This window comes from Stenella coeruleoalba (genome assembly GCF_951394435.1).
Source record: "Stenella coeruleoalba genome assembly, chromosome: 16".
NCBI lineage: Eukaryota > Metazoa > Chordata > Mammalia > Artiodactyla > Delphinidae > Stenella > Stenella coeruleoalba.
This window is the reverse complement of record NC_137162.1, coordinates 32,642,466-32,659,263: the sequence shown is the minus strand read 5'-3', so window position 1 is coordinate 32,659,263 and position 16,798 is coordinate 32,642,466. Positions and strand designations below refer to the sequence as shown.

The 16,798-nt window shown below is 42.1% G+C and overlaps 1 protein-coding gene across 7 annotated transcripts in view; it reads left to right on the top strand.

The window, feature by feature from the left end:
- Positions 1-16,798, top strand: part of PLCE1 (phospholipase C epsilon 1) — a 317,272-nt gene that overhangs the window by 147,408 nt on the left and 153,066 nt on the right. For all 7 annotated transcript variants that reach the window (XR_013824311.1, XM_079900336.1, XM_079900337.1 and 4 more), the window contains one exon: positions 8,772-9,060. Coding sequence is in view for 6 of the 7 variants with exons in the window: in XM_079900336.1 (XP_079756462.1) it covers positions 8,772-9,060 (289 nt within the window). In the remaining variant the exon portion in view is untranslated. The remainder of the gene's footprint in view (positions 1-8,771; positions 9,061-16,798) is intronic.

Genomic DNA, 16,798 nt, shown 5'->3' with positions numbered 1-16,798 from the left:
TGGAAGGGTATTTCCAGCCGCTAACTTCCCAGATTATCAACTGTGAGGGACATCCCCTCACATTCCTTCTTAAATGTTTTCTGCAGTGATAAAGTTTCGACTTAACGTCCTGCAGAATCCGGTGGCATAGCTCGGGCTCGTTGGCCTGGCATTAGCAAAGCTTTTATTTTTGGCTCTCTGTAGCTGTCTTTGGTCAGCGTCTCGTGCATGGTCTGAATATTCTCAGTAGAATGGAATTCTCCACATAGACACTTGAATAGAATGTAGAGTCAAGAGCAAAGGAAGCAACAGCTTGCTACCAAAATCTTCCTCCCCATCCCTACCTACCACGCGGGTCTCCAAGCTGCCTCAGCTACCACCCGCCACCCCACGGCAGCCTCACTGTTCTTGTTGACGCTTTAGGAAAGTTGGCAGTTCTTACACCATTGCATTTTGTTTAGACACACACATCCATCAGAAATCAAACTTCCAGCATGGAAGTTGTTTGATGGAAATCAAACAACCATCTAGAACACTGCTTCTGGATTCCAGAAGTTAGAAAAGGGGCCCATGAGACCAGTTAAAGGGGTTTGCAAACCACAGCTCTCACACTTGATTCCATGTGGGAGGCTCCTGTGTTCCTACCCATCCTATTAACTCTCAGTTAACACAGTTCAAATAGATATGATTATTTGTTTTTCCAGCTCAGACTACTTTAAGAATCACATTATGGGGAGGATAAGAGAGCTATTAGAAGTAGATATATAGTCACTAGTGAGAAAGGACAACTGATATTAAAGGAGAACACTGATAAGTAAGAAGGAAACTGGAGACCCTAATTATACACCAAATTCAAGAATAATGATGATCAAAATTATCATTAAAATTAAGGTTAATTAATATCCTCCATCCCCCCATTTAAGAAAGCTGAGAAGTATTGGTCATCAAACAGTAACACTAAGAGGGATGTAGGGATAATGTTAGTTGACCCCTTCATGTTAAAGATAAGAAACCTATGAGAGAGGGGTGGGTTTCAGTCACGGGACAGAGTTTGTCTTTTTTTTTAAATCATTGTTCTCAAGCATCTGCCATAGTCTCTGTAACTATAACTCAACATTTGTTGAATTAACCTGAGTTAGGAAAGTCAATATGCGAATCCGTATCTTGTTTTTTTTAAGCCCCATTATCCTTCCAAGTCATTGTTTTCATGAAAAATCAGGATGGAGACTAGATCTAATTAAACACGCTCAACTCTAAGCCAAACAGCAAATGATAAGGGAATAGTATTAAACTATTGGTAACTTTCTCAGAACAGATCACGTTTGGTTAGTAGCAATCAGATCCTCATCTGGCTACAGCTATTCTGAGTGTTTTGTAAAGAACTGGTGCCATTTCATGTGACCTCTGTATCTGGTGTTCAGCAAATACAGGTGACAATGCAATGCCACCTGTGGTTCAGATGAGTCCAATAAAGTCATGACCCAAAAACTAGAGAATTCTAGCCAATTTCTTGGGGAAGATATATAAGACATTCATTAATTCAATTAAGAACTATTTATTGAGAAGCTATAATGCCAAACACTTCTAGACCCTGGAGATAGAGCAATGAAAAAGGAAATAAAGTCCATATGAAGCTGACATTCTAGAGGGAGGAGACAGACAATAAAGAGAGGTGGCAGGATCATTACTACAATTACCCCTCTCTCAAAAGTGGTTTCTTTGACAATTGTAGTATGGGATTCTCTGTTTGGTTTGGTGGTTAGCAGCACTGGCTGAGGGACGGAGGGTCCTGATGCAGAGTCCCAGGTGTGTGCACATTAGTTCCTTATTTTTATGTGGTGGTAATAGTGGGATCTCTTCCTAGAGCTCTTCTGGAGTTTCAGTGAAATCATATCTCAGTGCTCAGTGCCTGCTTCATTTTAAGCACTCAATAAATGTTGCAGTGATTACAAGTATTATTATTGAGTCAATGGACACCTAAGTAACAAGCCTCCTTCTTGCTGAAAGATTTCAGAAGATATGCCATCAGATTTTGGAACATCATGATTTCCCATAGCTCTGACCCTAGAAAGATAGCTTTTGAAACAGAACAAGTACAAAATTGACTCCCCTTGTCAAGTATCCCTTTGACCCCAGTAGAAGTCAAGTAAAGACAAAGCCCTTTCTGGCTGTTTAGAGGAAGGAGCTTTCCTCCTGGGTGAGTGCTGTGGACACAGTGTGTCTGGCTACTTCATGCCTTTCAGTGCACTCCTTCTGAATTACCCAGCTCTCTTCAGCCTTGGATGTTTGTTTTATTATGTTTTGGGTTTGAACTTGATGTCCCAGTGCTGGGTTCTTCAGTCACAAGGAACTTCAAATGTTTTCTTGAGTATTGTCTAAGTATCGCTTGCTTTTCTGCAAGTAACATCATAATGTCAAGGTCATTCTGCTCAAACACAGCACCTGCCATAATGGGAGTAGTATAATTCGAGGGAGAGGATCCACTCACAGTTCACAGTGGTGGTTAAACATAAGTACTATGAGGGGCACTGTTTGCAACATTGATCTATAGCTCTCTATATAAATCTTTTTTATTGAAGTATAGTTGATTTACAATATTTATATTAGTTTCAAGTGTACAACATAGTGATTCAATATTTTTATAGGTTGTACCCTATTTAAAGTTTTTACAAAATATTGGCTATATTCCCTATGCATACAGAGAAAGACAAATACTGTATGTTATCACTTATATGTGGAATCTAAAAAATATGTATAAATCTTATAATTTCTAAGAACTCCACAATGGTCAACTATAAAAACCTTGACTCCTTTCCTTTCCTCATTCTCAATGACTTCAGCAAGTCCTGTAGAGTCCATATCCGAAATATATCTTGACTGTTTAAAATAGTCTGCAATTTTTAATTAACTTATTTGGTCTACTTGTTTATTGTCTGCCTTCCCCCACTAAAATAAAACTCTTTTTGCTCTCTCCTGGATCCCCAAGTCACTGGGCTTGGCACAATGTATACGTTCAATAAATATAAGTCAATTATTGAATGAATGGATGGACACACATCTGTTTAGCAAGGTTAGATGCCTTGTTGTGACGTGTTGATTTTATCTCAAAAAGGATATTGACCCATATAGGGCAGTAGTGTCTCTAGTTTTCAGCACCTTCTATTACCACATTAATCAAGTGAGATAAAGTTTATATTTTTTTATCTTGTAATTTAAAACTATAAATCTCCATATAAAGGAAACATATTTGATCATTCATTAGTCATAACTTGACTGTTTTCCAAAGTAATTTAGGGTGATCATGAAAGGAATTATCATGAACAAAAACAATAGCAATGGCAATGTTAACATCACTTAAAACTCTTGCCAAATAATGATGTTTTCTTGAATCCCACTGTTGGGGCTTTGGGTGTGACCATGTTTAATGCAATGGGTAAAGCCGGACTACAGAGTTGAACAAACACAATTTCCACCCTGGCTCAGCCTCTTATCAGCTGTGTAAAGCTGACTGTGTTCCTCCACCTCTGTAGGCTTACTGTCCCCATCTGCAAAATGAATCAGTCTCATAGGGCTAGTGTGTGGATTCAAATCTCATGCAAGGAAATACTCATTATTGTGCCCAACATATCATCATTATGTAAGTTAACTTTTGCTGTGTAACAAGGCACTCCCCAAACATAGTGACCTTTACAACAATCATTTATTTAGCTCATGTTTCTGTGAATTGGCTGGGTGGTTCTCCTCGTCTGGATGAACTGATCTTTGCTAGACTCTCTCATATATCTATGATGGCAGGTAGACTAGCCCCTGGATGATCTAGGATCTAGGATGGACTCACTATGCGTCTGCCTGTTGGCAGGCTGTTGGCAAAGGTGACAGGAGTGACTGGGCCATGGTCTCTCATCCTCCAGCAAGCCAGCTCTGGCTTCTCCACATGGTAGTTGTCTCAGAATTCCCAAAAGCAGCAAGAGAGAGCAAGCTCCAACACACAAGATTTCACTTGCAACACGTTTACTAAATTCCCATCGGTTAAGTAAACCACAAGACTGGCCTGGAATTAATGAAAGAAATAATTTATGGCCATTTTTTTAGTCTACCACAATCATCCTTATCGCCATCATCATAAAAACCAGTATCTGTTGAGCATTTACCAAGTGGCTGTTCCAATCATGTTACTATGTTTATCAAAGCTTGTAATTCTTGGGGCTTCCCTGGTGGCGCAGTGGTTAAGAATCTGCCTGCCAATGCAGGGGACATGGGTTCGAGCCCTGGTCCGTGAAGATCCCACATGCCACAGAGCAGCTAAGCCCGCGAGCCACAACTACTGAAGCCCATGGGCCCAGAGCCCATGCTCTGCAACAAGAGAAGCCACTGCAGTGAGAAGCCCAAGCACCAGAACAAAGAGCAGCCCCTGCTCGAAGCAACTAGAGAAAGCCCGTGCGCTGCAACGAAGACCAAACACAGCCAAAAATAAATAATTTTTTTTTAAAAAACTTGTAATTCTTACCACAACTTTATGGGGCAGCTACTATTATATGCCCCTATTGGAGAAAAGCATACTGAGGCACAGAATGGGAAAGCAAATTATACAAAGTCACACAGCTGGGAAGCAGAGGAGCTAGGACTCAAACCAACACTCTAGAACAACACTCATAATTACCGTTTTATACTGCCTCCTCTTCCCATTCTATGTATATGGGATTTTCCACAATTGCTTTTTTTTTTTAACTGGATGATCTAATAAGAGGTTATAGCCTATTTTTAGCATGTACCCTGAGCACTGCCATATCTACCACCACTTCATCCATATTTCAGCATTTTTCCAACAAGCACTTTGAATTCAGTTCATCCAGTATTGATATGAATGACATGTTTTAGTCCAGATGATGGTAGAACCTTAGCTGTCTTTCTGATTCTTCGTGGATGGGGTGTTAGCAGTAGTGATGGCAGCTCAGAGCTTTATTCTGGGAGCTCTTCCTCTCTTATTTCTTCAGACAAGTTTGAGGGCTTGGAAACAGCTGATAGCAATGCTGAACAATTACTTAATATATACATAACATTTATATATGTTGCAGGTGAGCTGCAGCAGCCCTTAGGAGTAGAGGCCATGGCTTTCTCTCTGTATTCTCAGAAACCAGCACAGGCAAGAGGACAGATTGGAGGAGCTCAGTACAGGTTTACTGTATGTATCTACCTCCATATCGATATCCCATTAAAGCAAGTGTCACAAACACATATACTAATGGTGACCAGATAATTGGCCAGGTGTGCTCACTAGAGAGTGATGGGGACTGACACTAACCTGAGAATTCATGGAAATGCTCAGTGTTGCCAGATTGTTCCATTTTTCAGATGATGCTCTAACTTCAGATGTGTATATAAACTTTCCTCATTTTAAAACGGTGTGTGTCAAATGAAGCAGGTCCCTTGGGTGAACCTGGCCCACGGTTCACCAGCCAATTGTTGACCCCCTACATTAGACGCTTGTTGGCATCTCTCTGTTGTATCACAGCTGTCCTAAGGGCCTGAGGAGGAAACCTTTAATAAGAATAAGGCAGGGGCTTCCCTGGTGGTGCAGTGGTTAAGAATCCGCCTGCCAATGTGGGGGACACGGGTTTGATCCCTGGTCCAGGAAGATCCCACATGCTGCGGAGCAGCTAAACCCATGCACCACAACTACTGAGCCTGTGTGCCACAACTACTGAAGCCTGCGCGCCTAGAGTCTGTGCTTCACAACAGGAGAGGCTACCGCCATGAGACGCCCACGCACCGCAACGGAGAGTAGCCCCCGCTCACCACAACTAGAGAAAGCCCGTGCAGCAGCAAAGACCCAACGCAGCCAAAAATTAATTAATTAATTTTTAAAAATAAGTATAAGGCAAAGATGGAGCACTGAAATGATAAGAGAGGCAGGACTTCGAGAAAGCTGGGTGATGGTCTATTTCAGAGATTCCACAGAGGTCAAGGACATGAGAATAAGAAACAGCCATTAGATTAGAGCAAATTATTCCATACAGTGCTGCATTCGCAGGCTATGTTCTTTAACAAAAATCCATGGTCAGATAACATGAGAAATACTCAAAACATTCAGTTCAACAAAATAAAATAGATTTCTTTACTCTGACCCTTTTAATTGTTGTTAATATTTTAATAAGCAATGTAAGTCTTCAAAAGTAGAAATACATACTGAGTTTTTCAAACTTCCATGATCAAGGAGTCCTTATTTCATGCAGTTCATCTAGGTCTAATGATGTGAGGAAGACACTTTGGGAAAGATCGATAAGGGACTGAATGAGACATTGGGACGCTCTGAAGGCATGGGATGGACTCTGGAACACATCGGGTAATGAGTGTGGCCATAATGAGCCAACGGAGCAGCTTGGCAAGTAAAGAAAGTGGGTCAACACATTGGCAACTAGGAACCAACAGCATGTTAGTCTTTGTAAAATAAAACCTTTTTAGGATCATTCCTCTGATGAAAACAAACAAATAGACAAGCAAAAAAGTGAACGGTTTCCCACCGCTGATGGATTAAACCTCTTTGCTTGACATTCAAGGCTCTCCTCTATCAGGCCAACTGACCTTTCCAGTTTCCCAGTTATTTCCCTACACTCACTCCCTGCTCTTAATACCTGCTCTGCGCACTGTCCTTAGGACACATTCACTGTTCCAGCCTCTTCACCTTTACTTACCCTGTGAGTTGCCTCCCCCAACTGCCCCAGTTAGAGCCATGCCTGTCTTCCAAGGCACAGCTTAAATCTTCTTTCCCTCTGAATCCTTCTTTAGCTATCAAATCTCACAGTGGGTTCTTTTCCCTGAATGTTTAGAACATTTACTTCTGAAGGACTGTCTCGAGAGTTAGTGTGTTGGGGATCGCCTGTATGATTTGGAGCTGAGAGAAGAAAATCACATCCTGAGCTCTGCAGCTCTCTACCCGCATTTGTCCTCACAATACACCCAAATAAGGTTAGGAGGCTATCCAGCAGCACCTAAGAGCAAGGGTATAACCCCATCACAGTGAATTTCATCGACTGTGCTCTGTTGTTAAACGGCCACCTGCTGATCCTTGAGGATAGAGTCTGTTCTCTTCTTGCTCAATAGTAATGGGTGCCATTTCTAGACACTAGACTGAGCACTTTATGTGTATTGTCAGGGTGAATCCCACACCATCTCTAAGAAGGGGCAGTTAGTATCCTGTCTGGCTGGTCAAGGCAGCCCATATACCTGACCCCAAACCTGGGCTATTTCTGTCCCAGCACACCATCTCTGTGGCCACACTGGCCACCAGAAATTTAATGACAGAGAATTAAAGCTAAAGAATCTGCAGTCTGCCTTCAAGTAGCAAGTATATACCCGTAGGCAGAGGAAGGCGGAGTAGAACTCTAGGGTGTCAGCACAGTTTGAATATCAGGGGGAATTCTGGGTACATTCTAGGGTCTCATAAGGACTCAGCACAGCTCAACAGGGGTCATTTTGAGTACCCAAGGGCTCTAGTTAAGGTGAGATTTGGAGTGTGCAGCATCACAAGGGTGCATGCAGGGTCTGGAGGGCATACAAGGGTCTTCCCTTCCCTGGCCACTCACTGGTGTCAACAGAGGGGGTGACCTTAATTTCCACCCTACTATGAGCTTTTTGCTTATCTGTCTTCCTTATTAACTGTGAACTCTTTGAGGGGAGAAGCTGTCTTACTTACCCAGGTCTAACTGGTATATAAACATTGATATAATGAATGAATGACAAGTCAACCAAGGCAAGATGCTCAAAGTGACATGATGGAGACAACACGATACAGTAAAACCTTTATTCCACCATCAGAAAGCTGGATTAACTCACCCCATGTTATCGGTCTTCCCTGTCGCTTATACACTACCCAGAAGGCTCTGGCTTCCCAGAGACCTTGACAAAACCCCAAACCTCCCAGAAATAATGTCAAACCTCATAATTTTCAGGTCTCATCTTCTAAATTAGATTGTGAAGTCCTGTAGCACAAGAGGTGTGTTACTCTTTGTACATGCCCCACATCTTTTATCTCAGTGCTTCTCGCAGAACAGATCTATATAAATGCCTGTTGAACGACTGTATTGGAATGGATTGGAATTATGGCTGGGAGACTGTCCTAATAATCCAACCTCCTTGAGATAATTCTTGGTGAATTCAGATGATGAGGGAAAGAGGAAGTCAGGATAGTGGCAGAGACAGAAGGAAAGACAGAGGAGGAAAAGCGGGCAGGATCTGTCAACTCATTGGATATGGAAAAAGTATTCAAAGACTTTGATCCAAGGTGACAGATTGAAGGATTACGCCCGAGAGAGAAATGTAGATGTTCTCCTGTCCCTTAACCGTCTCATCCTTACTTCATTTTGAGCATGGAGGGAAGATTCCTCATGAATCAGTCTGCAGTGTTCCTTGGAGATAGATCTGGGAGAGTCACTCAGGAGGATCCAGGAGGACAAAAAGGAAAGGTTTGCCCTTGTCCCGCTAGACGAGCTTTATTCTGCTGAGGAGGAGAAGAAATTTGAGCTGAATATATTTTTGGTTCGTACAAGTTGTAAGTGCTCTGTTTGATAGCAAGCTTGTTTGAATGGCCCATTTCATAACTACACATAGTTTTCCCAAATAAATGGTGTCTGTAGAATGTTCAGGTTAATGCATGAGTCCAGTGTTCACGAGTGTTTGCACTTAGAGCGACTGAGCCTTCTTTCTTAATAAGTCATCTTGGCATTTTGTCAACAAGTTAATTTGCTTTTCTAAGAAACTAGATTAATACTTCCTGTACTTTGTGCTATTCACAGATCTACAGTGCAGTGAGAAGGGGAGAAGAAACAGCAGAGACAATTAGATCTCTTCTCCATTTCTTCACAAAGCTCCCAGACTCCGAGACAGCCCATGAAAGGATTAGCATTGGTCCGTGCTTAAAGCAATGTGTCCAAGACACTGTTTGTGAGTATCGTGCCACGCTCCAAAGGACTTCCATATCTCAGTACATCGCCGGCTCTCTGCTAGAAGCCACCACATCTTTAGGAGCAAGAAGTAGCCTTCTCAGTTCTTTTGGAGGATCCACCGGACGAATGATGCTGAAAGGTAATGTCTGAAATTTCACTTTTAACTTTTCGTCTTTGAATGCAGAAAAGAATCTAAGTTAACATTTATTGCATCTCCTGATGGAAAATTGAGTCCACGTATCAGCAACTTTAAGAAAAGATAGCTGCTTTAAGAGAATATATAAAAAGATAGTCCTCTATCAAAATCCCTTAAGGTATAAACATTCCAAATAATAAGCATTAAGATATTGAAATTTCTTTTTCAAAAATAGCTAAAAGGCTATCTTTAATTTTTCTAAGTTATCCAGATAGGTGGTTTCTCCTAGTGGTATTCTATGACAGATGTCAATTATTGTAAAAAAAAGTCTTGTAAACAAGTGTAGTCACGTGGCCACAGTGAAAACCAACCGTTTCATTCAAAATAGAGTGGAATATAGTTCTCGTTTCTACACAGAATCAATAGGTTCATGTTGACCAGCAGAGCTAAAGGCCATCTTCCAGTGACTCCCATCTTAAAAGATAAGATAGGTGTCCTGCTGAAAAATGAAAGCCAATGGAAAATGGGATCAGAACTTCCCAGCGACTTCCCACAAGTAGCAGAAAGGCAAGTCAGAGATGGCAGTGCACCAAAGAACCTTGGAGATTTGTGGACTGCACAGCTGTCACCACCCGCTTGGCAGTCCTCCCTGGCAGGAAGCTGCCAGCCAGACGGGGACCACGCAGAGCAGCATTCCACTGCCTGGGGGCTGCCAAGAGCTCAATCTGACATCCGGCCACTTCTCTCAAGGAGAGCAGCTCTTGTCCCTCCACAGCAAGCCCCAGACCTGCGATTATCAGGCCAGTGGCCTCCCTCCTTGATCCTCAACCTCCCCACTCCCAACACCCCTTGGGCGAGCCCTAGAGGGGGTTCACACCTGAGTGGGTGCCATGTTGATTTGTTTTCTAGAGTCACCTTCACTTTTGTGGATTGGTTATAAAGAATGAATGAAGAAAAACACAAAATGTGGGACAACTAATCCAAGAGACTAAAGAGGAGATACTTGGTTTCATATGTGTTTCATTCATTCAGCATATGTTTTTTGAGCCCCTACTAGGTGCTGGGTAGGGAACAAAACATAGCCCCTGCTCCCGAGGAACTTGCAGTCTCTAGGTAGTAGGCAGTTTCCCCTATACATGGGATTCAAGATTTCCCTACTCTAATGCGGCTCCTGGTAACTGCCCAGCTTACATTCTCCATCAGTGCTCTTCCTGGGAATTTGGGCTGAGATTAGCGTGTAGAGTTGGCATTGCTTCAGTGCTTGTGACTCTATGTGAGGACCTTCTCCTGTGAGTTAATCAAGCTGTGTTGATCAGATACCCACTCTGTGACCAGCAGTGTGTAGGTGTTATGGGAGATCCTAATAAAGTACAAGTGAATTTACTCCCCTTTAGGTGGTTTATGACCCTAATGAGGAGGCCACATTTGCATGCACCAAGTGTTCAAAGAACAGACTGCAGAGAGTTAAATGCCAAATAATGTGGAAGTGGCTCTAAGTGTTCAAAGAGTTTGGAGACAGAGTTAATGTTCCATGTGACAAATGGCTTGGCCGCAAACAAACAGAAGTCAATAAAAGCCACTTTGTTTCTTCCCCATTAATTGCAAAAGGGCAGATCTCCAGGCTCCCCAACCAAGGCAGGCTGCCTCCAGTCTTACACAGACCTTTGCGGAGAAAAAAGGAGGCCACTGGTTAAGGTGTCTGTTGCCCTGATAATAACTTGATTTCAGTTGCTCTTTGCCTGTCTGTATTCAGATCAGAACTCCTATCAGCATTTCCATCTCTGAGACTCCTTGGATCATCAGCTAATATGTTATCTTTAAATGGGGGTTTTATGCAAGAGTTGGGAGTTTCTTTTACTTTCTGTTTTGCAGCTCTTTAATGGCTTCTGATATCCCTCTGTTAGTAGCTTCTGCTGAAGAATACAATTAGCCAGTTGGCTTCAGCTCCAAGCTAATTTCTATAGCTCTGACTTGCTCTCTTGGAAAACTTTTTCAACTTCAGGGCCCACTCCCCTGGGGTTTTCAAAGTCTATATGTGCCACAGTGAAACATACATTTCTTTAACATGCAGTGAGAGATAATGTGTCCAAAAAAAACCACACATGGCTGTTCAAAGTCGTGGAGTGTTTATGGAACCTATAGGTTCAGCATACTGACTAGTTGAGTCGAGCTCTGTCGGTCGTATATTCCATCAGGGGGTCTAGAGGATATGCTTGGCTGCTGTGCAGTGCTTTTCTGCTTGTTTTATTGTTCAGTGTGTGTCCTGTGGCATTGAGTAGGCCAACAACTTTCAGCTGTCTGTCACCAATGAAAATCTGTGGGAAGTGTGTAACGCACTCAGTCCCCAGTTTATAAATGACTTGTGTTCCAGAAGTTCATTTCTCAGGAGCTGTGTGGAACTTAGAATGCCCTCCTGGAGAATCAGTATTAAATGTTGTGATTTGGTTCCCAGACTCTAGTCCTCAAAAACCCCTTTAACCCATAACACAGCTGAAATCTACACACTTCCCATGGAACAAAGAGAAAAACACAATTATTAGAATACTGAGAATCAGCCTCCAGGAAAAGCAATACAAGTGAGTTAAAAGACATTTCTTGTTGAGGGGGAAATAATTTTAATTAAGATGAGTAGAGTTAAATTGAAACTTTTATGGAGCTTTTGTAAAGAACTTTGGGCCATTTCAGAGATTTTAGATGTTGGCATCTGTAGTTCTGTTGTTATAGTTAATTATCTTTTGAAACTCATATCTAACATGGAAGATTCAGAAAATTATTATCCCAGTAAGTTTTATTTCTTTTCTTTTAATGAGAGACTTATAAATGGAATGAAGAAGGGGAAAGGAGGGCAGGGCAGGGTTTATAATTTTTTTCCCAGAGGGAAAGGATAAGAAAGAGGGTCAAAAAGAATGACTTCTTCCATGAGAGAGATCACATTTGAAGTGGATTAAATGGAGTTGGAAAAGGTAGAAAAAAAGGAGGAGGGCAAAAGACAAATGCTGTATGATTCCTTTTATATGGGGCACTTAGAATAATCAAAATCACAGAGACAGAGTAGAATTGTGGTTGCCAGGGGCTGGTGTGGGGTGGGTATGGCTGGGGAGTTACCGTTAATGGGTACAGAGTTTCAGTTTTGCAAGATGAAAAGAGTTTTAGAGATGGATTGTTGGTGATGGTGGCATAACATTATGAATGCACTCATTACCACTCAACTATATTAAAAATGGTAAGGATGCTGACGTTTTTGTTATATGTGTTTTACCACATACACACACACACACAAAAGAATTGAAGAATTTAAAAAGGAGGAGGAACATGTTCTGTAGGTCTTTGGTGTCAGGTCCATTAAGATGTTAGAAAGAACCGAAAAAGAAAAAGAAATATGAAGACAGCTTTTCACGTGACCTGCAGGTGCCCCAAGTCAACTTGTCTCCTGGAAGTGGTTATGATTACAAGATGAGGGTTGGAGCCGCCTATAGTAGGTGAGAATAGGAGGAGAAAATGTGCAACCCGTTCTTCATTATTCACAGGGCATTCACAAGTCAGGAATCGGTAACTTAAGTGTTGATTAGTCAGAGTTCTGCAGCCTTGCAGCTTTACCACAGTCTACAGGATTCTGCTAACTCTGAAATCTCCATCAGCTTGCACACCTCCAGTGGTACACGTGACTCTAGAAAAACAGCCAACAGTCAGTACATTCCTGGTTTTCTGCCTGCAGGACCAATGAGGATGGTCCATCTACTAAGTGGAAAGTTTGCCAAATAATGAGAAACATTTTCTGATATGAAGCATCGAAAGCAAGGGTATGCCCTTGATTACAAGGATGTACTGTCTCAAAATGGAAAATGGAGAGCTTACACCAGGGACTGTGTAAGGACTGTCAGGGACTTCCACTAGTTGAGTACAATCAAGATCTTTCTACTTCCCATCTGGTTCCCCTTCTCTTCCTTCCCGTTAACCTTGTTAGAATCCCAGGACCAACTCTGTATAGCAGTGGCAGCCAAAAGAATTATTAACTTCAATAATCAGGAATGCATTTTCTAAATCCACCTGCTGTTGTTTCTTTTTTTCCATTGTACTCCCTACTAAAAATTACAAAATCACAATAAAGTAAAAAGCGAGAGAAAAGAATAAGATAATTGATAGTAATGTAAAGCACTGAAATAGCAAAAGTAAAAAAAGTAGTGAGAAGGGGAGGACTTTTCAATATAAGGAGGCTAAATGTTTTCAAATGTGCGTATTGTATCAGCCAATATAATAAATTTAGTACATTAAACTCAATTTTTCCTTCTCAAATTGTTCCTAAGTAAGTCTGTAAATTAAAGGATTAAATATTTATATATTATCAGGACAAAGCATGGTTACCCATATTTAAATTATGTAGTAGACAGTGCTCATTTTTAACCAGTTTGGGTATGTGTAGGTATAGAATAGCTATTAATAAACAAAGTTATCCATCATATATAGACTATAAATAGAATATCAATATGAAAACAAAAACTGCCCTACAGATGTAATATTCTTATTTGAAAATGGGGGTACTCTGTTTCTGATAGAAAGGTCTAATAAATTTTCAACTTATTTTCTTCTACTGCAATAAGTATGTTCTATTTGTGTCTTCTTCTAAAGTAAATGCCTTTGAGTATAAAAATAAGACGTCCTAATAGGAATACACACACACACATTTGAACTATGTGCTTGTACCTCATAAATAATTTAGTTTATTAAGGCTGTCCTGGTTGACTTCCTCATAATCAAAACAATTACCCTTTACATGCCTACCAGGCAAGGGAAGGCATGTCCATAGTTCTAATTCCAAGATTTAAGTATATTTAAAGAAATCCTCTGACTTACTGGTTTTGTGACCTTGAAATTATTCCTTTGATGTTAAAGTATGCTTTAATGTAACTTGGAGTATGTTTTTGTGCCAGTTAATCAACTAAAAAGTGTTCATTCACTGCCCACTATGGCCTAGGGCCGTGTCACCTCTGGGAAGAATGTGAAAGATCACATCTGGAAGCCTTCAACTTGTAAAATAATATTTCTCACTCCAGAGAAGATGTAATATTAGGTTTCAGGTCTACTGAGGTAGCCCTTACTACCCTCAAGAGATTCATAAAGTGCAAGGCTAGTCAGTTGATGGTGGGGTCTGTAGCTCACTGGGCTGGGGAGTTTGGTAGGCACAAGACAAAAGCCCTCTGCCTTGGGACACAGGTGGCCAGGTGTCATCCAGGAGTGTGACTCCATGTCGAGATGTACCTAAACATGCTCAGGTGTGACTGAGGAGTGTGACTCCACACCCATGCTTATAACCAGGGGGAGCGTCTCCAAAGCTCCAGTGAAGAGCGAAGTTACCTACCTCAGGTATTACTGGAGACATGATGCTTCTTGAGTCGAAACAATTGTGTGTCTTTTGGGGGAGAAGGAGGGTGAAGCAGAGGAATTACATTTATTTTTTAAGTTTTTCAAGATGACATCCCCATTACTGATATCTCTGAATTTTTATTTTATTTATTTTTAATTAATTAATTAATTTATTGGCTGAGTTGGGTCTTTGTTGCTGCGTGCGGGCTTTCTCTAGTTGCAGTGAGCGGGGGCTACTCTTCGTTGCGGGCTTCTCATTGCAGTGGCTTCTCCTGTTATGGAGAACGGACTCTAGGCACGCAGGTTTCAGCAGTTGTGGTTCATGGGCTCAGTAGTTGCGGCTCACGGGCTCTAGAGCGCAGGCTCAGGAGTTGTGGCGCACCGGCTTAGTTGCTCCAGCAGCATGTGGGATCTTCCCAGACCAGGTCTCGAACCCATGTCCCCTCCATTGGCAGGCGATTCTTAACCACTGTGCCACCAGGGAAGCCCCTCTCTGAAATTTTAAACTCTTTCGTCTGTAAAGAGAAAGTTGGGTAAAGGGAAGGATTAAAATTAGAATTACAGTAATAATTGTGAACATTTTTTAGTTCTTGCTTGGTGCCAGGTGTTACTCTGAATGCTTTATATGTGTGATTTCATTGACTAGTCAATGGTCCAATGAGGGAGGTACTGTCTACTAGGAGACCCAGAGACATGAAGAAACTTGCCTAGGTGTACACAGATAGTCCGTGATAGAGCACTTGAAACCAGACAGCCTGTAGAGTGCTTACTGTGATTCAGGCAGTGTACCAAGCCCTTCATCTGCATTATTTCATTTAGTCCTTATTGTGAGTTGACTTGTGTCCCTTGAAAGAAATATGTTGAAGTTCAAACCCCAGTTCCTACAGATGGGACTTTATTTGGAAATAAGATCTTTACAGATGTAATCGAGTTAAGATGAGGTCACTTTCAGTTAGAATCGGCCCTAAACCCAGTGACTGGTCTCCTTTATCCAAAGAAGAGATGAAGACAGACCATTCTGGGATGAACACCCATGTGATTATAGAGGCAGAGATTGGAGTGGTGCACCTGCAAACCAAGGAATGCTAAGGACTGCCGGCCACCACTGGCAGCTAGGAAGAGGCTGGAAAGATTCTGACCAGAGTCCAAGGGCGAGCATGGCCCTGCCAACACTTTGCTTTTGGACTTCTAGCCTCTAGAACTGAGAATAAAGTTGCATTGTTTTAAACCATCCCAGTGGTGGTATTTTGTTACGACAGCACTAAGAAATTAAGACAGTCTTTTTGACAATCCTGTTAGGAAGAAATATTAGCACCAGGAAACTGAAGCTCATAGAGGTTAAGTGACTTGCCCAAGGTCACCCAGATAGTAAGTGTGGGCAGCCAACCCAGGTCAAGCTTCTCCAAGGCCTTTGCTCACAGCCGTGCGGGAGACATGTTTGCAGCTCTCCAATGGCACTGTCCATTTCCGCTTTGTTTTAGTTGTTCGGCCCCATCCTCCTCTCCCACAAACACCTTGCCTGGCACAGGACCGGGCACAGAACAGACAGTCCGTAAACCTTCGTGGATTCCAGTGGCAGATGTGTTCACAGAATCAAGGAACATGTAATCATTGTTCCTTGCAACACTTAACTGAATGAGATCATTTTAGAACCAAAGAAAGAAAACACTAATTTACCTATAGTTTGCACTAACATACCAGACTCATACAAAATGAAAATACAAATACATTCAGGAAGTTTCCAAGCAGGAACAAAAGCTATATTCAGTGTCTCAAAAGCTACTGTCAGTGCAAGGTGCTGGAATGGTTGCAGAGTTATCTCTGGGGTCTTTCTTGCTCCCTGTCTGAACTCCTCTCCCCTCCTCCTCAGACACTGTTGCCTCTGGGGGTGCAGAGCCCCCCTAACTGTATCAGCCCATTCACTCCTAGCTTACTACCCCATTAAAAACACAATCTCCTGTTCTTTCCGCAGTGGACCCCAGCTGGGCTTTGTGAAGAGAGAGGTCTGCTAGGTTGGAATAGAGACCTGGGGTGTTGACTGATAAGGGAAACTCCTCCGGGAGGGCCAGGGACAGATAGGGGAGCTGATGGTAACTGGCAGAGGGAACGGGGCACCCAGGTGTAAAGGCATGAGACAGGAAAAGGCACGGTGTGTTCAGGGACTGCTGGTCTACCAGGCTGTTCTGGCCAAATCTTGGGGCATGCAGGGAGTAAGTAGGAAGGCATGAGCTGGGCTGGGGGGAGAAAATACGTCTCCATGGGATTGTATTTTATGATAAAGAGCTTGGCTTTTACCTTGTAAGTAATGAGAGACACTGAAGGGTTCTAAGGAAGCGTGTGATGTGAGCAGACTGTGTTTTTAGAAAGATCCATCTGGCTG